The following is a 24,693-nucleotide window of genomic DNA, read 5'->3' on the forward strand; positions in this document are numbered from 1 at the left end:
CGCTGAATAATTTCCCTGGTTGACTTTCCAAAATCAGCCAACGTGAGCGCTGGCCAGAAACGCGGCCGACTTACAGGATCCAGGATCGCATCGACACACTAGCCAAGTTGATGCCTTTCTGCTGAATAGCTCTTCGCGACAGGACCTGCCCTATGAACGCCAAGAATACCATCACGAACGATAGCTCGACAGTCTTGGCGATGAAAGCCGTCAATAGCGCCGCCGAGGAAGGGGAAAATCGCCCACGTGCTGATACGACATGTCCATACTTTGGCTGTATCAAGGCGACGATGAAGAACAAGGCCGAACATAAAGTCGAGTATAATGACGTCAATAGTAGTGTTATTGAATATCCGCTTCGTTGTGGTTCAAGTAGGCCTTGGGTGTATAAAAGTGGCAGCATGCTCCTCGAACTGTCTAACCGAATTGAGTATTTCACGCATACAAATCAGGGGGGTCGCCTTACTTTTGGAGTCGGCGGTGAAGCTCCTCATGCTGCGTCCATCCGCTGGACTGAGGAAGGGGTTCTCCGCAGCGTCGTCTCGCGGGCTCGCCATGCTGTCGGGATGATGGCCGTAACCAAGACCATGGACGACCCGCTATATACGCGAAGAGAGTCTGAAAATCAAGGATAAGCGAAGGATGGGGCGCAGGTCGCAGATGCGGCGCGGTGAGGTGAAGCAGGTTATGATTATTTTAGTGGTTTCAGAGCGGCCGAGCGGTCTTCTGCGCCCCACGTCAGCGCCGTTGATCGTCTAGCAGATCACATTATCGGATGCGACGGAAACTGAGGAATACGATGTCAACCATCTAAATGCCATTATTTCTGATCTAACATGTGCTTGAACTTTTCGATCTGCATGATTGTCAGCAAATTTTGCATCTCGAAGTGTCGCAATCTGGCGTGGGCTCACCTTGGTACTAAGATACTTCTCTACTTCTTCGCTCTTGATGCCCTTCATGCCGCCTGTTTTCCACGCAAGCGGAATCATGGCGACGCGCTCCCTCACAACGACTTCTCTATTCGGCCCCTCGACAGCATGGACTTTATCTGGGTTGTTGGTCAAAAGTCTAATCCCTCTGTCTCCGTCCAGGCCCAGATCCATGAGCATAGCCGTGGCCAAGCCGTAGCTTCGCGCATCTGCAGGATGCCGTAACATGATGTTTGCTTCGTATGTGTCGTTGCCTAGATCTTGCAGATTGTATGCCTTGAGCTTTTCGCCTAGACCAATTCCACGACCCTCCTGTCGGAGATAGATGATAGCACCACCAGAAGGTGACAGAGTAGGATCGGCCATAAGCCGCGCGGCTTCGTCGAGCTGCTCACCGCAGTCGCAGCGCGCAGACCAGACAGTCTCGCCGGTGTAGCATTCGGAGTGTATGCGAACCATAGGCAATTCTAGTGAAGAAGCCGGCTGCACGTCGCCGTTCTCGGATGAGGATGCAGAGGCTGGCGACAACAGGCCGTTGCTCTTATCCACGTGCGCCGAGTCGGCGTCGGGCTTGCGCTTCGAGGGGACGCCCTCCTGCCTCTTGAGCTGCTCAACTCGCGAGCTGGTTCTCCCAGGGTACAGGCGTCCTACGTATGCGCCTCTTGTCATGCGGTCTAGCTCCGTCTCTCCCGGTCGCTCTGCATCCAGCGATCTCGAGCGTATTTGGCTCCCGAAGACAATTGCCAGGTGCTCCTTGGTGTCTACGCTGTTCCTATACACGTGCAGCCACATCTCATGCCCTGTGGTTGTGGGTATCCGCGCACGCACTTCGCACTCGACCGTGGGCAGCTTGGGCAGGAGGTCCGGCCGCGGCGTGTCGGTGCGCACTGAGGTATCGACTGGTATGGAGCGGGGTGGCCGGGGCCGCGAGGGGGTCGAGACTCCCGGTGTCGCTGGAGGCGTGAAGGCGGGCGATATTATCGAGGGCGGCGGGCTGTGGTGTTCATCGCCGTTTGCGACCCGTTCTGGCGTCTCTCCCTCGAGCTGTGACGTCTGGAAGTCGAAGCCGTCTCGGCCGGCGCTCGAGAGGTGTGGTGAGAAATGCGGCGGGAATGCAGTCATGTTGGAGGAGGGCATGTTGGAGCGGGCACATAAAAAAGCACAGATGACAAGTGAAAGGGCAGGGTAGTAGCTCTAGTACTGCAATCGCATCGCAAGTGAGACTGAAGGCGTGAGGTACTCTCCAGCGCCAGTGGGGTCGAATGACTGAATGACATATCCGAAGCCGCTGCTCGGACCCGCCGCCTTCTAGCCGCGGCTGCGCAAAATCACTAAGCACACCACTTGTGTCAGCAATTAGGAATCGGAGTAGACGCTTCCGACGATTATTTCCCCGACTCGGCTGGCTGCCTACCCGTCAAGTTGGAGCAATTGCACCGCTGGTTTTCGGGAGGAACATGTGACTCAAGAATTTCGATTTTCTGACTACAGAGCCTCTTTCCTTCACATGCGAACAAATGCCTTACATTGCCCTCAGCTTTGCGTTCGAAAGTGCCTCTTTCTGTGCATCCCAGGCAATTGCTGATTCGGCCAAGAATGCGGCTTCAGGATCTTCGGCATTTTCGAGATGACCACTACGTAGAGAGGGAACTGGCTTGGATTGTGAAGAAATTGCGCGAAGGCGCTTTGCCGGTGACGTAGCGGGCAGCTCGACCTTGTACCAAAATCGCCAAAGTCAGCCCCGTCAACCCTTTAACATCGCATGAATCAGTCCACCCGACGCTCTCTACCCCAAACCTCGTCTGCGTTCTTCTTGCCTTTGGTCTCGGGCACAAACCACGTAATGAAAACGAAGAAGAACGCCGAGAGTGCCGCGAAAATGAAGTAGACATATCCGTGCAGCTTTGCGCTTGCCAGCGGGAAGAACTGTGCCACGATGAATGTAGCGATCCAGTTGGCTCCGAGCGCGATACTTTGTGTTGCGTCGACGGCATCCGGGCCCACCAGCTCGCTCGCTAGGATGAAGGGCACCGGGCCAAGACCAACAGCGAAGCCAGACACGAACAGCAGGACAGCGACTGCGGAAAGAACAGAGATCGACTTGATGATGCCAATAGCAAGTAGCAGCGAGCTCGTTCCCATGATGGCAAGGGAGCTGAGCAGGCAGACCTTGCGACCCAGCTTGTCAGCAAGGGGCGCGCAGCCGGCGGTGACGATGATGTTGAGCGCTGAGACGGCAAGGTTGAGCAGCGCGGAGTTCGACTCGAGCAAGCCTGCTAGGAGCGACACGCCGTACATGACGATGCTGTTGATGCCGCTAAACTGCTGGGCGAGCATGACCATGACGACGGCAATAGCGGCCTTTTGGTAGTCGGGATGGCGGAAGACTTGCATAATGCTCAGCGTCTGTTCTTTGCCTGACTCTTTGGGCCTCGCCTCAGCCGACCCATCTTCGTTGCTCAGTAGCGTCTGCTCCTCCTCTGGAAAGATATTAGCATGTTGTCCATCAATTAAGAGGCTTAGACCAACGTACCACTGACGTTGCCGGAGCCGGAGACTCCCCAATCGTTCATCTCGTCTTCAATGTCTGCATCTTCTCCCCTGATCTTGCGCAGAGTCTTCTTCGCGAGCGAGACATTACCCTGCTCTGCGATGTACTTTGGGCTCTCGACCGACAGCAGCAGCCCGGCGCCTTGTACAGCACCGATGACACCTCCAATGGCCAAGATGAGCCTCCAGTAAGAGTCGTGGCTCAAGAAGTAGCCCAGCAACTGCGTGATCAGAATGCCCACGTTGCACCCGATCTGAGTAAAGGCACCAAAGAAGCCCTTCTCGCCCGGCGGTGCAATCTCAGAGATGTAGAGGGGCACAATGACGACGGCCGCGCCTGCGCCGACTCCTGACAACAGCCGTCCAAACGCCATGACTCCAATGTTTGGGCTCAGCGCCTCGAAGATTGGGCCCACGGCGAAGAAGATGGAGAATAGCTGCATAGACCTGAGGCGGCCGTATTTGCCTGCCACTGGCCCTGCTGAAAGCGCTCCTACCAGACCTCCCAGTGTGTACAGCGATCCCACGACGCCCCATTCGGTTGGGCTCATCTCGATGCATTGCGGGAGGTTCGGGCCAGCGACGGCCGACGTGATGGACTTGCGTTTACAGCGGATGACATCTTCGGGCGCGTTCAGCTCAGACTGGGCGTGTTAGCTATGCGCCAGCAAGCATGACGTTGGGACCCACCAGGTGAAAGCCGAAGAGGAGCGGGCCGAGAGTCGCAATGGACAGGATGTAGACAAAGTAGCCCGTCAGGCTGCTGAACCACGAACGCGGGTCCATGGTGGGGTCAACGTTACGTGGTAGAGGTGAGGTGTGAGGTTTGGGGCGCCGTTGTAGCTTCCTGGACGTGTCAGCCGCCTCGTAGAACGTGACATCGCGATGACGATGCTGCACCGCGCCTACCTGTTCAGGCCGCTCAGATAAGAGCGATAAGGGTCTGACTATCACCGCATAGACATGGAGGTTCCGGGGCTGCTATGAAGCTTGAGGTTTCACGGTGGTGGCATGTGAAGCTTGGACGACGACTGGCCGAAGCAAGTGGTTGGGTCCAAGACTGAGGCTCTGCGGGGAGCCATACTTGGTAGGCTCCATCGAGACATGATTGGAACCTGTTTCTCAACCCAGAGACCCTCTGAACCTCAAACCAGACATCCTACACATTCTGCGCATCTATCGACACCGAAGCTCGCCGTCTCGGACCGCGTCCCACACGTGCAGGACTCACCGGAATAGTTCCGTGGACGCGTTACGGCCGCGTCGGGCGTGGAGACGTCAGCTAAACGAGAGGCTGAGGCAGATGGCAAAAGCATGAGCCAGCGCTCCAATTCCCCGCCGGCCTCGTCGGCTTCTGTTGCGGCATCCGCCCGAGCCCCATCGCGCAAGAACAGCACTGCGACAGCTCCCGACGGTACGCCTCTGCTTTCTCTGCGTGTCCATCAGTCATCCTCTCCTGTATGTTCGCGTGTCCTTCCCCGTCCAGCCTCCCCTCAAGTCACCGTCGCTTCACGTTGCCTCATCTGGCGCCTCCTGGCTGAACGCCACTGCCTGCGTGATTGTTGTTCCTGCCGTCAGCAATTGCCGTTCGTGTCCGCATCACCCCCTTCTGTTGACGTTGCTGGACCCTGCTGCATCTTCCGAGCTATCATTTCTACATTAGCCCCTAAGAGCGAGTACTAAACCTGTTCCTGAAGACCCGCTAGATTCCGTTGATGCCATGTTCACTGGCTACAATAACAAGAAGCGAGTCACAGAGCGCTACAAGATTGTCGGCTTCATCAGCAGCGGTACCTATGGACGCGTGTACAAAGCCGAGGGCAAGAATGGCCGCACCGGCGAGTTCGCCATCAAGAAGTAGGTGGAGCGGACCTTGACCGCCGTATCTGCTAATGCGCCCAGGTTCAAGCCGGACAAAGAAGGCGAACTCCAATACTCTGGCATTTCGCAATCAGCCATACGCGAGATGGCGCTGTGTACTGAGCTGGCACATCCCAACGTCGTGCACACCGTAGAGATCATCCTGGAGGACAAGTGCATCTACATCGTCTTCGAATATGCCGAACACGACTTACTGCAGATCATTCACCACCATAATCAACCCCAACGGCAGGCGATACCCGCACCGACCATCAAGTCTATTCTTTATCAGCTGCTGCAGGGACTGGTCTACCTGCACCGGAATTGGGTCATGCACCGCGATCTCAAGCCTGCTAATATCATGGTCACCAGTGCTGGCAAAGTCAAGATAGGCGACTTGGGTCTTGCTCGCTTGTTCTACAAACCGCTGCAATCACTCTTCTCGGGCGACAAGGTCGTCGTGACAATATGGTATCGCGCACCTGAGCTCCTTCTCGGTAGTCGTCACTATACTCCTGCAGTCGATCTGTGGGCGGTGGGTTGCATCTTTGCTGAACTGCTATCCCTGCGGCCCATCTTCAAAGGAGAGGAGGCAAAGATGGACAGTAAGAAGACGGTCCCGTTCCAGCGCAACCAGATGCAGAAGATAGTCGAGATCATGGGCATGCCAAGCAAAGACCGGTGGCCGCTACTGACGGCCATGCCCGAACATCCTCAGCTCTCGTCCCTGGCCTCAGGCAACGCTGCACGATTTCCGCGTCCTCAAGGTGGCGATGGCTTAGAACGATGGTATCACCAGACCCTCAACAACAACCAGTATCCAATAGGCTCCGGACCAGATACACCTGGACCCGAAGGACTCTCGCTGCTCAAACAGCTGCTTGAGTACGACCCCCAGAAACGACTCACAGCGGAGAAAGCGCTGTCACATCCATACTTCACCGTTCACGGCAAACCAGCCGACAGCTGCTTCGAGGACTCGAAGATCAAGTACCCCGTCAGGAGGGTCAGCCAGGAGGACAACGATATCCGCACGTCTAGTCTACCAGGTACTAAGAGGAGTGGCCTTCCGGACGACTCAATCATTGGACGTCCCGCCAAACGTCTCAAGGAAGGATGAAGAGACTCGACACCACACTGTTGTGCTGCGCTGTGATCTGTACGGGCGATGCGATGCAGCTTCCCGTGTGTACGTACTGCCACAGTCGTTGCGGCAAATTTATCCCTGGTTGTCGGCATGGTGTTACCTGACCGGACCGATGAACAGCGGCCTCGGCGGCGCAGACGGCTCTGTGCGAGTCACCATCTTACACAAGCGTCTTGGTGAGGATCTTGGGACGCTCTCGGCCCTAATGTTGGTGTGACACGAACACGGCGGGAATCTGATGCTGTACCAGTATTAGTCGATGAACTGGTCCACGACGACGCAGGGGCAACGCGTTCGATGAGCAGGTGCGAGTACACTGTCCTGCTGTATCGGTTTAGTGGGATCCAGGTTGCGCGAAACCCTGGTAATGGGCTTTGAAATTGATGGTACGTCTTGTCTGTACTTGGGAACTGCTTTCCCGTTCGTACTGGGAGCAGAACAGTGTACAAAAAGGATCCTGGGGCGTTTTGGCACCTACGCTGCCTCATCGCGACGGCGTTGGTCTTGAGACATTCAAGTCAGCCTCTCTTACCCTAACGCATACACAACGAGGGAAAGACGTCCTGTCAACGGCAGCCACCAAGTACAAGTGCGACGTTTCCTAGGACCAAAATGTCTTTGACACCACCTGGGCCGAGTCGGACGACCGAGGCGATGCTATCGCCATGCCTCAACGGTGGTGCTAGACTAGATCATCATTTAGGCATTCATACCACATATTGGTCTCTCTGTTACTTCTTCTACCAATCCCAGCCTGCCATAGAGGGACTATGCTAACTCGCGCTGCGCATGCTCATCTGGCTCCGCTGTAGTCACTCGTCGCGAACGCCACCCTGCGTGCCTGTGTTGCCGTTCTCCTTCACATGTCTATTTTGTGCGTTGATCTAACGATGTATGGAATTACAGCTAGCGTAGTGGGCTCCACGAGGCCACGGTAGAGGGGTAGTGGTGTGTGAACGGCGCGCACGCATCCAGTTCGTGGTCAGCGTTTGGTGATACCTTCAAGTAAGTTCGCAACAGGGTAGTGGCAACGCAGTGAAGAGACTAATCGAGTAGCAGGCCTGTACCGCCACTTGGCGTCTGCGAAGCGCAACGGGCTTGTCCTACCTCTCGTCTACCCCGGCTGAGATTACACGAACGACCGCTGCAGCAGGTCTGCTGCCTCTGCTCATCATTCACCGTCAACGGTGCTCAATGCCGGACTGCCCTCTCTTGAAGTAGGCACCCGGCTGGTTGGTGCGCCTTCCGCAATCGTCTGTTTGCGGCGCTAGTACGTGAAGCCAGGCGCAACCATCAACAACACGCCATGGTAGACGTCAGCCCACGTCTTTGACCATATAAACCCCAGCGACCTCGTTTCCTTCTTACTTCGTCACTCGTTCAACCTATTTTCGCTCCTTAGATTGCCTTTCGTTTATTCGCCTCGGACCAGTGCCTGGCATCTCAGCTGCACTTGCTATCCTTTCACCTCTATCAACTGCACCTCTCCCTAGGCCACTCTCCTACATACCGACGACCAACTATCTCAGAACCTAGCCATGAAGTTCTTCGCCAAACTCCTAGCTCTCACGGCAGCTACTGCTTTCGCCGCCCCTAGGCACGAGATCAAGCACCGAGATCTCGTCGCCGATGACGCTCCACACCAGGACGACCCAAATTTCATTAGCGCCGTCATGCGAGCTCATTGGTACTGGCGCAAATTGCATTGTGCGCAGGACCTTATTTGGGACACTGAGCTTGCCGACGCCGCGCGGGCTGACATTGAAGAGTGTCCAAAGGACCCTGAACACGTACGTAGTTGGCACGATGACAGGCATGGCACAGCTGACATGAACAGAAACGCTCCGGCAGTAACCTCTCTTCCGTAAACCCACCTCCTGACGGTTACGACGCTTGGATCGAGTTTGCCCGCACTGCCACGCACGGCTGGCATGAAGAGGAGACCAAGTACCCCTACGACAACCCACACTTTGATGCAGCATGGGGTCACTTCACGCAGATGGTGTGGCGCAACAGTACACGTCTTGGCTGTGCTCTTGGACACTGCGACGACGGCGTTAATTGGCCGGGTCGCTTCTACTGCTGTAAGTTCAACGCGTCGTAGCTCGAGGGCATCAGTGCTGACACTCACAGACTACTCGTTCTTTGGCAATAACATTGCGGCTGGGCAGTTCGAGGCTCAAGTTTGGGCGCCTGTATGCAGTGACCCCAGTGTTGGCGAAGTCCAGGCGCGCGAGGACGTCAACTTCGACTGGAAGCGAGTCTGAAACGCTCACGCTCCAACGTGACACTGCGCTTCGCGTGCCGCCGGCGTAACGATGTTCACGACAGCGTCTCCTTTCCTCACCACCTTGTTTGGCGCTATACCCTGTCGACGGATCTCATTTCGCACATACTTTGTCTACTTGGAGATGTGCTGCCGCCTGTCAGGCATGCCTGGTCATATCATTGGTCTTGACTACACCTCTGGTGTTCTCTTCTCGATGACCGATTCAAGTGGTCGGCTATGCTAGCACATGTTGAGATACTGTTGGGCAATGCTATGGTGTAGCCTCTTGGTTATGGTTAGACGAAATGCAAAGGGTTGGTTACAAATTAACTTCTTGAGCTGCTTTCCCCCTTTCAAACGTTGCTGTGTCAGCCACTGCGAAAGACCTCATGGACTGAGCATGAAGGTTCTCCAACTTTTGCTATGTCAAACAATGAAAGCTAGCCATGATGGTTGTTTGTTCAGGCGCCATGTTAGGAGGGTATTTCAGACATGAATCTATTCCAGACTTTGTCGACAAGAGACTTAATCGCAATCCAGAATGCCCCCAAACGATACGGCATTCACTTGGACCACAGTCCTCAGCACACGCGGTTTCTTAAGTACTGTTGCTGGCGTCCTATTCAGTAAAGTTGCCAGTCCAGACTACGAACAGCTCGCCGACTCAATCAAAGCTAACGCTCTCCTTTTGTACCCCGGCACATCAACTACCATCTGCACTTTCCGTGCCAAGCCAACGTGGTTTAAATATAGTAAGAAGGGATTATGGAGTGCGAGCTTGACTAGGAATGCGGATAAGTTGGTCTTGAAGAAGGTTCACGGGAAAAGCAGTAGGGAAGCTGCTCTAAGTGCGCTGGATTGCGAAGTGAAGAGGACGCTGAAAGGGAATAGGATGCAGATGGGGTTAGAAGCGGACTACGCGCTTGGGGAAGAGTTTGAGGAGAGGAATGTGAGAAAGGAAGGGGATGCGGGCAGTGAAGAGGGGTTGTGCTAAACCACCGTTATCGACTTACCAACCCACCAATGTACACACCCAAAGTTCCTCGCGAAAATACTTCAAATTCGAGCGCGAGCCCACAAGGGGTTGTGCTATGGGATGCCGGAGACCTCGGGATGAATGTTATCTGCGGACACATCTCGTGACCTCACGAGAGATTAGGAGCATAGCAGAAGGCGAGACCAGAGTCTTTGCAAAACCAATACACAAGCGTCGTCTAAACCCTGAGAAGTAAACTGGAGCCCTAGATAAGATCGGGCCGAAAGTCTTGGAGTACTCCTAGATACAAGAGTCAGTAAACATGTTGGAAAAGTAAAAAATCAAATAATTTCTAGTCAATGCCCAGCTATACAAGCCTCATATTTGGTGTCGCGAACGATAGTTCAGCCTCATGCACTGCACGGGGTCTCGCGATCGGTGCCTGCGGGCGGCAATTCCGCGGATCGCGAAGCACAATCGGTCCTACAAGACACGACAAAAACCCCCATGGTCTCCATCTGACCCATAACCATCAGCGAGATCCTCTTTAACCCACTCTTGTCAATTCACTTTTCCATCCCTCGTTTCGAGAACAGCGTTTGCAGAACATCGGCATTTTGATCAGCGACGGAAGTCGGTCATGGGCGGGCGATCCCTGCATAACGGCCATGCGCCAGTGGACGGATTGCATCATTGAACGCCACCATGGCCTCGAATCTTGCCTCGCACGCAGCGAGAGCCGCAACGCGCGACGGGCAAGCCACTCGGAGCCCCCACTAAAGGCGTGCTTTTGTCCGCCCTGCGACCAGAGATACAGGCAAGCACGGCGGGTGAGGGGCGTGGCGGATCCATCTCCGCGTGGGTTTAACACGAGCGACAGGCACGAGAGAGTCTAGCCCTCCTGCCTTCCCTGGCTGCACCTTCCTCGTGGGTCTCGCGCGTGCTTGCCAGAGTCTACGCATGTTTACCGGGTTTTAAGGTTGCGCCTTCCTCCTGTTTCCGCCAATTTTCGACGAATTGACTGCAATCGATCGACATTACGACCCCGACTATTCAATCACCACGACATACCACACTGCACTCGCCTTGTAGCCCACGATGCTGGAGAGGCAGCAACATGCGCTGCGGGACGACGCCAGAGACGCCGCGCCGAGGTTGCCAGTCTCGCTCTCGGGAGAGATCAACGCTGCTACACGGTATGATCCTGGTGTTGTATCACTCTAGAGCCAGGCCACGATGCTAATAATACACATCCAGTTCTCTGCATACAAACCTTAACCGCCTCATAACCTCGCGCTTGCCGCTTGCGCTCCCGCCTTACACGACAGACGCCACACTGTACGCAACCGGCCTGCTGCATTTCGCCCACATCTTCCTCACCTTCGAGTCACTGTGGGCGGATCTGCTGCGCGACCATGCCCCAGCCTCACATACCGCCTCCACACACCCCGCAGTCGATTCTGAACCCGCTTCCCCGCCCTTCTCGCCACTGCTCTCGTATCTCCTCGTGAACCCGTACGACTCACCCTCGCTCTTCACTTCCACACTGGGTGCGCCGACACCGCCTTCTCCACAACTCGCTGCTTTTCTGAAAGCGCTGAGACCGAGGGGTTTGATACGGTCGAGTCGGTTGAAGAGGGATCTCGAGTATCTGCTAGGAGTACACCCCACAGACCTCGAAGTCCTGCTAGCAAAGTACCCCGGAGACAAGGTCGCCGATTTCTGCACACACATCCGCAAGAGCGTGAATGAGAAGCCTTGGACGCTAGTCAGCTATGCGTGGTGTTTCTACATGGCCGTCTTCTCCGGAGGCCGCTGGATACGAAGCATGCTCTTGAAAGCACCTCCAGGCTTCTGGCCAGAGCAAGACGGCGAAGCGCCGAGTCTAGAAGAGCGCGGCCTGTCATTCTGGCATTTCCTCGGACCCCACGACGGAGAAGACATAAAGGCGGAATTCAAAACCCAACTTCTCGCTGCGGAGACCCTCTTCACACCCGACGAGCGCGTCGACATCATCGAAGAAGCCAAGAACATCTTCCGCCTCTGCGCGACACTTGTAGATGAGCTGGATGAGTCGATAGGCACAGATATGGCGCGCATGGAAGCGACACCCTCAGTTCACCCCGAACCCAAGATGTCGAGTCCGACCCGAAAAGAGCCTCTCGTTGATACAAATGTCGCTGTTATCGGACATGTGATGAAGGCGGGTGACCCGTTCAAGACATTTCTTAGGAGGCCAGAGGTCACGGGTACCCTGGTCGCTATTGGCTGTCTGGCTGTGGTCACGTTGTTCAAGTTGCAGTGAGACATGAACACCATGCGCTTGGTGTCACGACTTGTTTTCTTTTCGTCCTTCAGGACATATCCGGCGGGCTTTTCTTTTCGGTTCACATGATTAGCGTTAATGCTTGCATCTGGCATGATGCAGTTTTTATTTCTGCACGAGCGACATGGCAGTATGGCAGTACGACTGCCTCTACTTCTCTTTATGGTTTTCATGGGCTATGGCATCATTCGGAGTTTTATTCGTCTTCAGCGGGCTAGGATTAGCCTGCCATTTAGTGGAGTTCTTCTCACATGGTCTCTTACGGATATCTATCTGAGACTACATCAGTAGTCGGTGCATGTATGGAGAAATGGCATGAGATATCCCCCTGCAGTAGTTTATAGATACATATGATTTCTGCTTCTTCATTTTGTTCGTGGTCTTGATAATAATAATGATATTGGTTTTAGGCCTTTTAAAGCCTGCCAGACGGGCATTCTAGCGGGCATCGCCGAGGATTTGTAGTGCCGACACACTACCTTGTGGGCCTGTTCTGGATTATTTGAATACATGGCGAAGGGGCGAGGAAGATCTCCGGGTGTTTCTTATTTTTAGTGGCTTTTGAGGTTGTGCGAGTGGGTTGATGTGCAGAGTGCGGTGTGGTGAGGAGAAGATGCGTTTGCGCAGCTATTGGCGGTAGAGGGCTGGCGTGTCCTTAATGCGTACGATGAGTGAAGGAGATCAAAGTGACCTTTGCGGTGAGTTATATGTTCATCATGGTCACGTTGCGCATTGTGGCACATGTTGCTAAGGAAAGACAGGTTGTATTCAATTTATGTAAGGGGATATGGAGATACATGGTTGATGTTACTTGTTGCTGTTTAGGTGTGATTGAAAGGAGATAAGGCGTGAGGCGTGAGTGTCGTTACATGTTTTTGGGCTTTTCCAAGGATGGCTCTCGTGTGTTCGCCTTCTCTTCTTTCCAAGTGTTTTTGGTGGGTTCTGGTACGCTAGAAAGTGAATGACCAAGGAAATGTTGTTCCCCAATTGCACAGTGACGAGATAAGGCGTACACGTAACTTGCGCGCGTTCGAATAGTGACCGCAAACTTAGGATTCAAAGCCCGTGCTCAAGTCGTTCCAAATGCCTCGGTCCAAAGAGCCGTCCATGCCATGAACTTTGCGTAGATGGGTCCGGAGGTCCGCTGGACGAAAGTAGCCCTTGCCGTTGACGCGGTCACAGCCAGGCTGTGGGCATGAGAATTCCGACTCGTCGTGCACGGTACGCACATGCTTGACCCATTCTTTCCACGATGGAAAGATACCTGTGTCTTTAGGATGTGCTCCGACAGGTTTCGACTCAGTACAGTCTTTCTTCGGGCACCACTTGCGATGAAAACTGGCGACCTGATCGTCTTCGCCGATGTGGTGATAATTTCGGATGTGTTGAGTGAGATGATCCTTGCGTTTGAACCCATTCCTTCCTCGATACTTCTTGCAATGCTTGCATGGGAAACGCTTCGCGTCCTCTCGATGAACTCTTCCATGCCTTTGATACGTGTCCAGTCGGGCGAATTTCTTCTCGCAACCTTCGTGCTTGCAAACGAAGGAAAGATGGCCTTCGTCCAAAGCATGCAGTCCTAACTCGTATGCACTACTGCCTACGAACATGCATTCATCGCATTTAAACGTGTTCGGGTGCATCTTTCGCATGTGATCCCTCCGTACTTGGTGTGAATCAAAGCGGAACTCGCATGAATTTATCGCGCATTCGTAATTGCCATGTTGTGTCTGCAGTTGCTGTTTCTCGAAGTTGGCAGACGGAGTATCGATGGGCTCGATTACTGGGCCAACATGTATTGCATCAGTATTGATGAGGTTGCTGGACAAAGTTAGAGTCGATTTCATCCGTGGAATCTGATAATACTAACCTATCAGTGTAGCTTGAATCATGAATGACTGCATCTGTTCCGCTCATGACATATCGAAGTGCAGTATTGGGACCTACGACTCCGTGGTTCTCTAACTCCCAAGTCGATGTGTGTAAGTTGGACCAGCCCAAATGAGACTCGCTCAGCATCTGTTCACTGGAAAGCATGCCATCATAGCAGTGACCCGGACTGAAGTGAAGAGCGTCGAGTGATGAAGACCAAGGCAACAAGACTGGCTCGTACGGTTGCGCAGTTGCCGGGTTTGTTGCAGACCAATCGGCTGCAGGCGTTTGCTGTCTTCGGCGCGCCCTTTTTGTTAGCAAGTGTAAAAAAAAAAGCTCACCCAAAATCCGGGAAATCGTCCATGATTGGCAAGGCAGACGTTGGCTGCAGCGTGCCTAACTGAAAGCGTCGAGGCGAAGCAAGCCACTCAGGCCGATGTGTTGGCAGTCGTAAAGCAGCGCAGGAAGGCTGAGGCGGTGGTGGTAGGCGAAGCGCGGAATTTTGGTGGGAAATGCCAGCAGGATCTATCGGTAATACATACTTGCATCCAACAAAGCCTCGCGCCGCTTTAAGCAGGACAGTGAAAAGGGCAGAGGCTGTCAGGCTGCGTCTTGGCTGCATACGCAGCTGAGGAGGAATGGTGTGATTGGATGCTTTGCGCGAAAGGGCCATGGCCCTTTTTTGGTGAGCAGTATGAGCGCTTGATGTGCACGTGTGAATCGCCTGACTGCGTGCTGGTAGGCACGGGATGTTTGCTGGAAATGTGTACTGAATTCGTCTATAGCTTAAGAAGCAGGGTAGTGCCGGGAGGTACTCGCGGTTGATTTCGGTGTCAAACGAGTGTACGAAAGTCGATGTCGCTGTCGATGGAGATACACGTGTGTGTAAACTTCGGGCAGGCGTAATTAGTTCTTTACAAAACAAGGAGCCGCGTACAGATACGACAGGCTTAAGATATGGGGAATCTTCCATCGCGTCCCGGTCGCTTGACGTTCTTGTTATTGTCCAAAAATGGGCCCTTAGCAAGTAGTCATTGTGGCCCACTATTCAGATCCGTGCTCGTTCAACTCTCCATACCATTCTTCTTGACGCATTTGTTTAATTTCATCGCCACGAGGGAAAAATCGTTTGGCGATGGTAGTACTCGCGATCTCGTCTGATTCGAGGAAAATCATGAACTTGGGATACGCCTCGAAGTCAGTTGCATGTCGCTTCTCATCCCACCTAGTGAACGCCGTCCAATCTCGTCCCTCAATATTCCGTCGTAAGTCTTTCACCCCGTCTTTCCAGCAAGAAAGTGCATCATCCGCGTTTTGCTCGAGCGTACGTAAGACTTGACCAATCCGGATCCCCCCAGCATCGCGAATTTTAGCAACCAATCTAAGAACTGGTGCGCGTCGACGTGGTAGATAGATACCCAAAGCTTTGCAGGGCGGTTCTGTATGAAACATAGAGCTGATTAACTCATCAAAAGCTGTCTGTGGAAGAGGTCTTTTGTAAACGCGCTGTTCGGAAGAACATGGACCTAGTATGATTTCGCACCTGCCAAGATGTAGCCGCACTCGCTCTGGAAATAGCTCCAGAAAGTACGGATTGAAGCTGAACTGGCTCAGATCGAGCCAACTTGGACTATCAGACTGTGGCAGCATGCCTGGAAGACTGTACCTGATGTATTCATATGAATCTCGGATGTTGTCGTAATATAGCTGAGGTATGTTGCGCGCTTGGAAGATTTTGGCAGGAAAGTATTGCCTGGGGACCTGAGGTGTCATCCCTTGCCGTAGCGACAAGATCGCGTGCTCGATGTCGATAATCTCCTGTTCAGTGGGCTATAGCCAGGAGAGTTCCCTGTCAATTGTTTGCCCATGGTTCACTGGAGGGCAAGGATGATGGCTGTGATACTGAGACTCGAGAATGTAGCGAATCGTCCGACGCCAGGACACATCAACGTTCCAAGCTGCGTATTGTGAGTCCGTGCTTGCATACCGAAGTATCATCTCCAGTAATTCAGCAATGTCGAAAACACGCCGAGCGGAGAAAGATAGATCGCCTGGCTGTAGCTCACGAGTAGTGCCAGACGGTGGAGCGCCCATGGACCGGGTATGGTTGGAATACAGCTGCAAACGCGCATCGATTGTGTGCAGCAGCGCTCGCCTCCATTCTTCCACTCCAGGCATCAAAGATGGGTGCGGTTGCTCTGGCCATGTCGTTTGATGATGTACTCAGTTGTGATCGAGTTTAAGGGCCAGGAGATACACGCTGCCCAACTGAGCTTTGTTTGCGTGCAGAATACTAAGATCTTGGTCCGGAAAGTGTTCTGCGATCAGTGAGTCGTACGGATGGTATTGCGCGCATTCTGGATCGGGGGTAGTGGAAGCCATGGCGATATGGCTTTGGTAGGGTGCTGCATGGAAGGCAGAGAGATATGCCGGCCTTTATATTTAGACATGGCATCGAGCTCAGTCACGGGAAGGTGATGCCTGAAGTGGTGTTTTGGTACTGTTGAGTCTAGTGCTGCCTAGGTAGGCAGGCGCAGATCACGTGATGCGGCCCGTGCCCCCGCTGCCTTGCGAAGTTGGAACACATAAATTCCATCATTTCCTGCAACTTCATAACTCCTTATTCAGAATTTAGAAGCCTGTCCCGACCCCTAATTGCGGCAACATGACCACCGCAAATATGCCTAACGAAGGCGTACAGCAGAGGTATGACAACGACGACGATGGACTGCATCCCGATGACGTTCTAATCGCGAAATGGTTTCCAGAATGTACACCTCTGGAGTTGTTGGATCGTCGCGGAAGATACCGCAAGCTTACAGCCGCCCGGGAAGCAGAGGCGGATATCGAGAACGGCATACATCGCGTCCCTCCACAGATACCATGGCCGAAGCCACCTCCCCGACCTCGATGCGAACTAGAGGTCGGTATTGAAGAATGGCGACGATCACGGTTGCGCATGTTGGACCATCTGATTTCCCAATGGAAGGCAGCAAACAAGAACTATCCTCGGCATAATGGAATTCGAGCTGCTTCTGTCACGACGAAAAGTTCGCAGCCAAAACCCCAATGCACGAGCAAAGCTCACCGTGCACTGCACATCGCCGAGATTCTAGAGATGATTGTTGACCTGGTGGATCCTGAGTCAATGCTTACTCTTCGTGCAGTTTCGACTACTCTACGAGCTAGTGTCGCGGTTGTTCTGGAATTCCAATACCGCAAAAACTACCCATGTGGTCCTATCGAGTACTACGAAAAGATTCCACAGAATCTAGATTGGATGCAGCCGACGGAAGCTGAGATTGTAGAGTTGGAGTTGGACATACATAACCGTTCAATTCCGGGGTTCAGGTCAAGGGACCGATTCGTCTACCCAGCTCGAATCACTCAAGCTCAATGTCTATCGAACACGACTTGCATTGCCACTCGCAATAATTGGAACTCCCATATCAACCCCCACATCCCAACCATCGATTGGATTCCTTATTTCCCACTGGACGCGTCCGACAACCGCTGGCTCGACCTTAGCCAAATCCAGATCAACCCATATCTAAGCCATTGCTTTGGCGATAGAGCTCAGGAAATTGACGGAAGGCTTGAGATTAAGCTCTTATCTAGCCCGAACTATATAACCCGGTCCCCATTTGTTACGCTGGGATCTTTGAGTTCCCTGGTCCGGCCAATGTACGCAACGCAACCTCCTTGCAAGAGCCTCGGGATATATGTTCATTATGCAGATGTCCCAGATCCCTACGACTGGATTCGACGTATAGTAACTGTTGAGGCAGAGGATGGGGTACGGATTGGACAGCTTGCTGACGCATTCGACCAACATTCGGCCACAGCCGTAGACTCTTGGCTTGAAGATGTTACATCAGAACGCGAAAGAATTGCAGGGCGGAAGTGGAAAGAGTACTCTCTCGAGTCGATATACCCTACACGCGAAGGCTGGATGGAACGTTGCGAGGTATGTCCGAAGATCATAGTTCTTTTCGACGGACCAAGGCCTGAACCCCTCAAGATCTGTCTGGCAGAAACGATCTATGGGATGAAGTTCAGCTCTGAAATCTTCAAGAGGCACTCTAGGGAGTGGCGCGATGCGTTTGCGCAGTGGAGTGAGGGGCAACTAGACAGTGGGTCTTGAGCAAGTTACGCTCAGTGTCGGTAGAGATGTAGCACGACTGCGAATACCAAAGTTGAGATTGAAAAGGGAAGGCGCAGGCAAGGTGTTGATGTCAAATATCGTTTAGTTTGACTTCAATTCGGTTGTCATGATCAAGCACTTTTGCGGTCAGGTGGACCAATGCATTGGTTCGTTCTACATGCCACCGCAAATTCGGCAGACTGAGACATCAATGTAGCTAGAGCAGAAAGAATTTTAACAGCTCAGAATAGCAACAAATCATACCAGAACTGTTCTAAAGAGATGCCACTTGTCCTGTTGACGCAATAATGAACAATCTAGGCCGAGGCAGAGGAGAATCACGAGCCGATAATCGGCGTACGCGTCGAGCTTTGGCTACATTGCCTCTTTGTGCATCAAATACGATGTGTCTTCTTCTTACTGCACATTTTCCAACCGTAATATTTATCTATGTCAAACTTACTGCACACTTCTAGATTTCATCCCCCACGAAGTAGATGACGCTCAATCATTCAGACAGACTCTACTAAAGAAGGAAACCGACATCGAAATGCAAGAACATAAGCACCCTCAGACCGTCCCCTCTCTCTGCTCCCCCGACCCATGCTCCGGCGCAAAAGGATCAAAAGGAACAACAACCTCCTTCTTCCCAAACGCCTTCTTCAGTCCCGTCTTCATCCTCTCCCATCTCGTCATCTCCTTCTTCTTAGCCTCCTCAAACGTCATGTAACTCTTGTCGATCTCCTTCAGCCGGGCCGCCTCTTCCTTCTCAAACTGATCGGCGCGCTCTCGAAGCCCATTCATGACATGCTGACGAAGCCGGTAGTTGGAAAACACCATGTCGTGTTCTGGATGTAGAACGAGAATTTCGGGGATCTTGGAGACGGTAAGACCGGAGTCGGCGATGCGGTGGTAGAGGAATGATTCAAGGTCTTCGGGACACCATGAAGGTTGAGCCGGGATGCCGACGAACGTCGCACGAGTAGCGCGGATGATACCGAAGTCTGTTACTTCGCCCGCCTCGTACTGTTTGAGCAAATCGCAGATGAGCTGACCGCGCTGTAGGAGCCGCACCTCACGATGTGTCCAGTCGCGCTTATAGTCTGTCAGATGAGGAGGTAGAAGCCAGTCCTCCTGCGAAAGCTTGTGAGCGTCGTAGAAGTTCTTGAGCTTGTTCCATGCGTTGGGGAAGAAGTAGCCTTTCCAGAACTTTTGGCTGTAGACTGCGGCTTCGACTAGGATGCGGAGATAATAGTACAGCTCGTGTTGACTCTGACCGTTGGCTGGGCGAGATGAGAAGGATGCGGTACTTCGACTGGCTTGCTGGGGAATGTCGAACATGGCTGCTGCAGTGGTGTTGCGACGATGAGCGTGTTTGCTGCCGGTAGCTCCCACGTAGTGTATGCCTTTGTCGAACTCTTCTTTGCTGACGGCGACAGTGGCGATGGACTTAGCCTGCGCTTTTGTGAGGATGCCCTCCTCACCAAGACCGGTCATGAAGATCTCGAAATGCTCTGGCTTCAGTATGTGGCCGCGTTCCTCAGGGAAGAGCTGCGCGACAATCATCTCGTGGTCTTCGCTGTTCATGAGTCGGCGTTCGACTAGCTCGGCATTGTTGACTACAGCGTTGTAGCGTATGATCCAATTGCGCTCAACAGAACCTTTTGGCATCTGGCTGGCGCGGACGGGTACGCCATTGACATCGAAGGTAGCGTCGGGTATCTCACCATCGACGTGGCGGGCTTGAAGATGGAAGTGGGCATTGATACGATCGATGGTTTCGATGTTAGTCGGACAGCCGTCTGCTGCGTAGAAAGCGAGATATCTGATAGCCTGGCGCCTTCTTGCAGCTTCGATAGCCTGATTTGCGGTTCTTAGATGGGTTTGGCGGTGGTTGAGCGCAGAAAGACTGTTCGGCAGACGAGCTATGCCATGACCATCTCTTGAGCCTACATTGTTGCCGACAGTACCCAAAGGCTTCACGCGCTTGCCGGTATTTGCTTGTGGTTTGAGAGTAGTATGGCGCTGTTTCAGCAGCTGTTCTGCCGCACGCATACCTTCTATGGCCGCCTTGAGTTTGTCCGTGCGAGCATCAGAATTGACGTTGGTATCGTCGACGGTGGCGGGGTGGGAGGCCGCCCGAAGTACAGGGCTATCCTCGCTATACTTTTCGTTGTCGGATCTGAGACCAGTTTCCGCGGGCGTCTCGATGGTAGGCCTGGCATTGTTGATCGAGAACTTCACAAGTGGTGTGATATGTGTAACATCAATTTGACTTTCATTGGGGACTGATATCGCGGATCGCGTATCGCCAAGTGGGGTCAACGGGCTTGTAGGTGGGGTACTTGAAGGGACCATATGGGATGATGTGGTAGCCTCGGACTCGTATATTGTGTTATCTGTCGTCGAAAGTGGTGATGGGGTGGGAGACGCATGCTTTTCGGAGGTCAGTACATCTTCTCTCAGATTTCGCCCACAACACTGACCTTTTTTTGCTTAGGCGTCTGGAATCGATAGAGCCTCTTGGGAGTAGAATCAGGTGTAGCCGGCTCAGAAGGCATGGGGGAAACATGATCACGACGGCGATGATTGCCGAAGACCTTCTGGAAGCCAGCGATAAGACGTGTAGATTCCTTGCGCTTGTCGTCCGACTTTTGAGCAATGCTATTGCTGCTTATTCCAGCGCTGAGACCGGCGTCGTTGCTCGTACTGTTTTTGGGCTCTGATGTGGCGCGGTCGCCGTCGTGGCTGCGGCGAAATGACTTCCCAGACAAGAAGCTTTTGAAACCGACCATGGTTAGTGTTGTCGAAGTTTTGAACAGATGAACTTTCAAGTGATCGTCGCTATGACGGGGAGGCTGGGCCTAAAGGGTGCGTTGTTGCTATTAGTCGAGTAGTAGCTGCCACTGTCAGTGCGGGCAATTTTGTTAAGTTCAGCTTCTAAACTCCAGTTGTAAACAACGCCAAGCATGCGTGATTTCGGGTCCACGGCGCCGGGCAAATGCGGAGTGACGTAGCGGAAGTGAAAGTGAAAGCGCAATAACTTGAAAACTTTGGGTGCGTATGGTCGAGTACTGGCGTGTTAGCGAAGTGAAAAGTGCACCACCAAACAGCCACTGGAACGTGAACTGGTCAGCTTGAGATGAGAGGACTACTGCTAGGATAGAAGCACTGACTTGCGAGACTCGCCTGCGAATAGCTTTTGGTGCACAGGATACTCGCAAAATGTACGCTTCCCGACATTCGCCACCAGTTCACTCCTTCGTCCGGATAGAACATATTGCCTTACTAGCTGTTGATCAAGCTGGAAGTATATGGATTGGAACAAAGATATCCGAGCCAGTGACCCTGACGAGAGTCCACGGAAGAAGTTTTTCAATAGTATTTCTGACGGAGGACAAAGAGAAGAGAACAACGGTCTTCAGGACAGACTCGTAACGAATGATGGAACGTATAAGTTGGCAGTATAGAAAGAGGCATGACGTAGAATGAGGAACTTGAACTCGTCTTCTGTGCAATCTATCATGAACCTGAGGATTGCATGGCAGAGATGCTTGATGAACGCGAGAGGCGAAAAAGGAAGTAATGAATTAGGTTTATAGTGCGAGTCAGAACCACGACCCAACATGTATACTCAATAGCACCAGGGCTACTCTCAATTATTATCAGCATCTTTGAGCTCATGTCGCTGACAATCTTCTTGAAGGAGAGTACGGAAGGCTCTGTAGGCAAGAGGAGAGTGCATGAAGAAGCCGACAGCGTATCCACAACAGGAAAATGACTAGGACTCGCGAACAAGGCAATGGACATGGATCTGCGCGAAACACACGATGCACTGTTGTGGTAGTAAAAGGGTGATGCGCGAGAGCACGATGATGCCTTCAGGGTAGACTGTGGTGCAGGGTCCAGCGCGGAAGCCACGAACCCCACCTGGCGCTAGGTAATTGACCCCACGCGAGTGGCTGGCCAAAAGTTCGTACCCCAAGGACAACGCCTGCGCAACGTCGAGAGCAGCGCCATGGCTTTACTCGAGCTTCTGGACCAATTGCCAGCTGGTAGGTCACGAGGCTCAGCACGTACGCTTTTAGCTAATCACGCCGCAGAGGTACTCCTCATATGGCACGAGCATCGGCTCCCCATCCTACTGTCTGCACTAGTAGTAGCGACCATCGCGCGCCTTGTCATATACGCGCGCGACCGCGACCAGAGAGAGAAGCTATCTGTATCGCCCGCTCCTTCCTCGCCGAAGACCGCCGTCGAGCTCAAACCCGAATGGCTGCCCGAATACACCACGACACTCGACTCATCCAAGCTCAATGTCGATAACCACGCCGAGGATGATACAAGGGCAGTGGCTGCCGTCGCCGAGACGAAGAAGGGCCCCAAAAGAGTAAAAGGCAGGAAGGTACCGAAGAAGGTGGTCGCAGCTCCTGCATTTGACCATAAGACGGATAAAATCCAGCCCTTGATCTTCTTCCAATCGCTGTCTGGGACGACTGAACGTTACGCTACGCAGTTCGCGCAAGTCCTGGCCGAATGGACAAGGTACGTTTTGGGCATGCACGACATATTTGAGGCGTCGACTGACCTTCTGCTCCACGTTGCAGGGGATGCGATCAATCTGAGTCCTTCCTAGAGCCCCAGACGCTCGATATATCCTACATCGAACACGACGACTACTTCATTAGCCCACCGAAAACCGACGCGAACGTCAAGCACTTCTACATCATCCTCGTACCCACGTACAACATCGACACCGTCTTGGACGTCTTCGTAGAGAGCTTGCAAGAGACGCACAACGACTTCAGGATCGATACGGCGCCATTGAGCGCTTTGCTAGGATACGCCGTGTTCGGTTTCGGCGATAGAGAAGGATGGCCGACTGAAGAAGAGGGCTTCTGCAGCCAGTCGAGAGAGGTGGACAAGTGGATGGCCCGGCTGACCGGCAGGAAGAGAGCATACCCACTTGGTATGGCCGACGTCAAGAGCGATGCTGAGCAGATGCTACAAGATTGGAGGATAGGCGTTCAGGACGCGCTTGTGGAGATCGCCGAAGGACGAGGACTCGGTGACGGTGTCCCGGGTAGTGGAGATCCCATTGAGAGCGACGAAGAGGATCTAGAGGATGGGAACGACCAAAATACACGCGTAGACGATGTTGAGGACCTAGGGTCCATGGTGAATGCTCCAATCCCGGTCGACTTTACCACCTACAAGAATTCCGCAACCGCCCCTGGACCAGTCAAGGCCCCCGCATCCCGCCAGACTCCTAAGGAGATGGTTCCTACCACCTCTCCCACGTATGCCGCTCTTACCAAGCAAGGTTACAGCATCATCGGCTCTCATTCGGGAGTCAAGATCTGCCGATGGACTAAATCTGCTTTACGAGGCCGAGGCTCCTGTTACAAGTACTCCTTCTACGGCATCGCCTCTCACTTATGCATGGAAGCAACCCCGTCCCTCTCATGCTCCAACAAATGCGTCTTTTGCTGGCGACACGGCACCAATCCTGTCGGCACCACGTGGCGCTGGATAACCGATGCTCCGGATCTGATATTCGACGGCATCACGGCAGCACATTACAAGAAGATTAAGATGATGAAGGGAATCCCCGGTGTCCGAGCCGAGCGTTTCAGCGAAGCCATGCGCATTCGTCACTGCGCCCTGAGTTTGGTCGGCGAACCAATCTTCTACCCACACATCAACGAGCTTCTCGGGATCATGCACCAGAATCGCATCTCTACATTCCTCGTCTGTAACGCTCAGCACCCAGCTCAACTAGCTTCTTTGATCCCAGTAACTCAGCTCTACGTCTCCATCGATGCATCAAACAAAGACAGTCTTCGGAAGATTGATCGACCCCTACACCGGGACTTCTGGGAGCGCTTCTGTGCTTGTCTAGATATTCTTCGCAACCGCCGATTCGAGCAACGCACTGTCTTCCGCCTAACGCTTGTCAAAGGCTTCAACATGGCCGAAGAGGTGCGTGGATACGCTGACCTCGTCGAACGTGCATTGCCTGGTTTCGTCGAAGTCAAAGGCGTCACATACTGCGGTACCTCAGCTGCAGGGTCTGCAGGTCTCACTATGCAAAATGTCCCCTTCTACGAAGAAGTTGCCGAATTCGTGACGGAACTCGAAAAGGAGTTGAACAACCGCGGTCTGACCTATGGCATCGGTGCCGAGCATGCGCATTCCTGCTGTATCTTGCTAGCCGACCGCACAAGGTTCAAGAAGAACGGCAAGTGGGCGACAAGAATAGATTTCGAGCGCTTCTTTGATCTCTACGAGGGTAAGGTACAAGGGACGAGGATGGAGGAAGGGCAAGTAGTAGGCTGGAGACCAGAAGACTATGTTGGTGACGAGACGCCTGAGTGGGCGCTCTGGGGAAATGGCGGATTCGATCCTAGAGATGCGAGGGTGTATAGGAAGGGTAAGGGGCCCAAGGGCGACGATGCAGAGCAGAGGGCAGTGGAAGGGCAGGCCACAGCGACTGCGTTGGAGTTCTAGTCAACGTCACAAAATAAAATCCAATCAGTTGTGTGTTGAACAAAGGCTCATCATTGTTCTTCTGTCTATGCATTGTATTCATCAAGTCGTAACATCCATGTATGCAG

The 24,693-nt window shown here is 53.2% G+C and overlaps 6 protein-coding genes across 6 annotated transcripts; 4 read left to right on the forward strand and 2 right to left on the reverse strand.

The window, feature by feature from the left end:
• Positions 1 to 820: 820 nt before the first annotated feature.
• Positions 821 to 2,054, reverse strand: J4E88_005343 (uncharacterized protein; the record flags this gene model as incomplete). The annotated part of the gene is made up of 2 exons (XM_049398983.1): positions 821 to 856; positions 915 to 2,054. The coding sequence occupies 2 exons, from the start codon at positions 2,052 to 2,054 to the stop codon at positions 821 to 823; spliced, it is 1,176 nt and encodes a 391-aa protein (XP_049255663.1).
• A 400-nt stretch (positions 2,055 to 2,454) lies between these two features.
• J4E88_005344 (uncharacterized protein) lies at positions 2,455 to 4,268 on the reverse strand (the record flags this gene model as incomplete). Its single annotated transcript, XM_049398984.1, has 4 exons — positions 2,455 to 2,646; positions 2,709 to 3,412; positions 3,466 to 4,126; positions 4,173 to 4,268. The coding sequence occupies 4 exons, from the start codon at positions 4,266 to 4,268 to the stop codon at positions 2,455 to 2,457; spliced, it is 1,653 nt and encodes a 550-aa protein (XP_049255664.1).
• Positions 4,269 to 5,202: 934 nt separating this feature from the next.
• On the forward strand, positions 5,203 to 6,462 carry SSN3 (cyclin-dependent protein kinase; the record flags this gene model as incomplete). Its single annotated transcript, XM_049398985.1, has 2 exons — positions 5,203 to 5,339; positions 5,385 to 6,462. 2 exons carry the CDS (start codon positions 5,203 to 5,205, stop codon positions 6,460 to 6,462), a joined length of 1,215 nt encoding a protein of 404 aa, XP_049255665.1.
• Positions 6,463 to 8,027: 1,565 nt separating this feature from the next.
• Positions 8,028 to 8,756, forward strand: J4E88_005346 (uncharacterized protein; the record flags this gene model as incomplete). The annotated part of the gene is made up of 3 exons (XM_049398986.1): positions 8,028 to 8,279; positions 8,327 to 8,573; positions 8,623 to 8,756. 3 exons carry the CDS (start codon positions 8,028 to 8,030, stop codon positions 8,754 to 8,756), a joined length of 633 nt encoding a protein of 210 aa, XP_049255666.1.
• Positions 8,757 to 10,932: 2,176 nt separating this feature from the next.
• J4E88_005347 (uncharacterized protein) lies at positions 10,933 to 12,039 on the forward strand (the record flags this gene model as incomplete). The annotated part of the gene is made up of 2 exons (XM_049398987.1): positions 10,933 to 10,941; positions 11,122 to 12,039. The coding sequence occupies 2 exons, from the start codon at positions 10,933 to 10,935 to the stop codon at positions 12,037 to 12,039; spliced, it is 927 nt and encodes a 308-aa protein (XP_049255667.1).
• A 10,055-nt stretch (positions 12,040 to 22,094) lies between these two features.
• On the forward strand, positions 22,095 to 24,586 carry J4E88_005348 (uncharacterized protein; the record flags this gene model as incomplete). The annotated part of the gene is made up of 2 exons (XM_049398988.1): positions 22,095 to 22,621; positions 22,684 to 24,586. 2 exons carry the CDS (start codon positions 22,095 to 22,097, stop codon positions 24,584 to 24,586), a joined length of 2,430 nt encoding a protein of 809 aa, XP_049255668.1.
• Positions 24,587 to 24,693: the final 107 nt, after the last annotated feature.

The sequence above is a fragment of the Alternaria novae-zelandiae genome (genome assembly GCF_023758075.1).
Source record: "Alternaria novae-zelandiae strain BMP 2774 chromosome Unknown scaffold_9, whole genome shotgun sequence".
In the NCBI taxonomy this organism is placed as follows: Eukaryota; Fungi; Ascomycota; class Dothideomycetes; order Pleosporales; family Pleosporaceae; genus Alternaria; species Alternaria novae-zelandiae.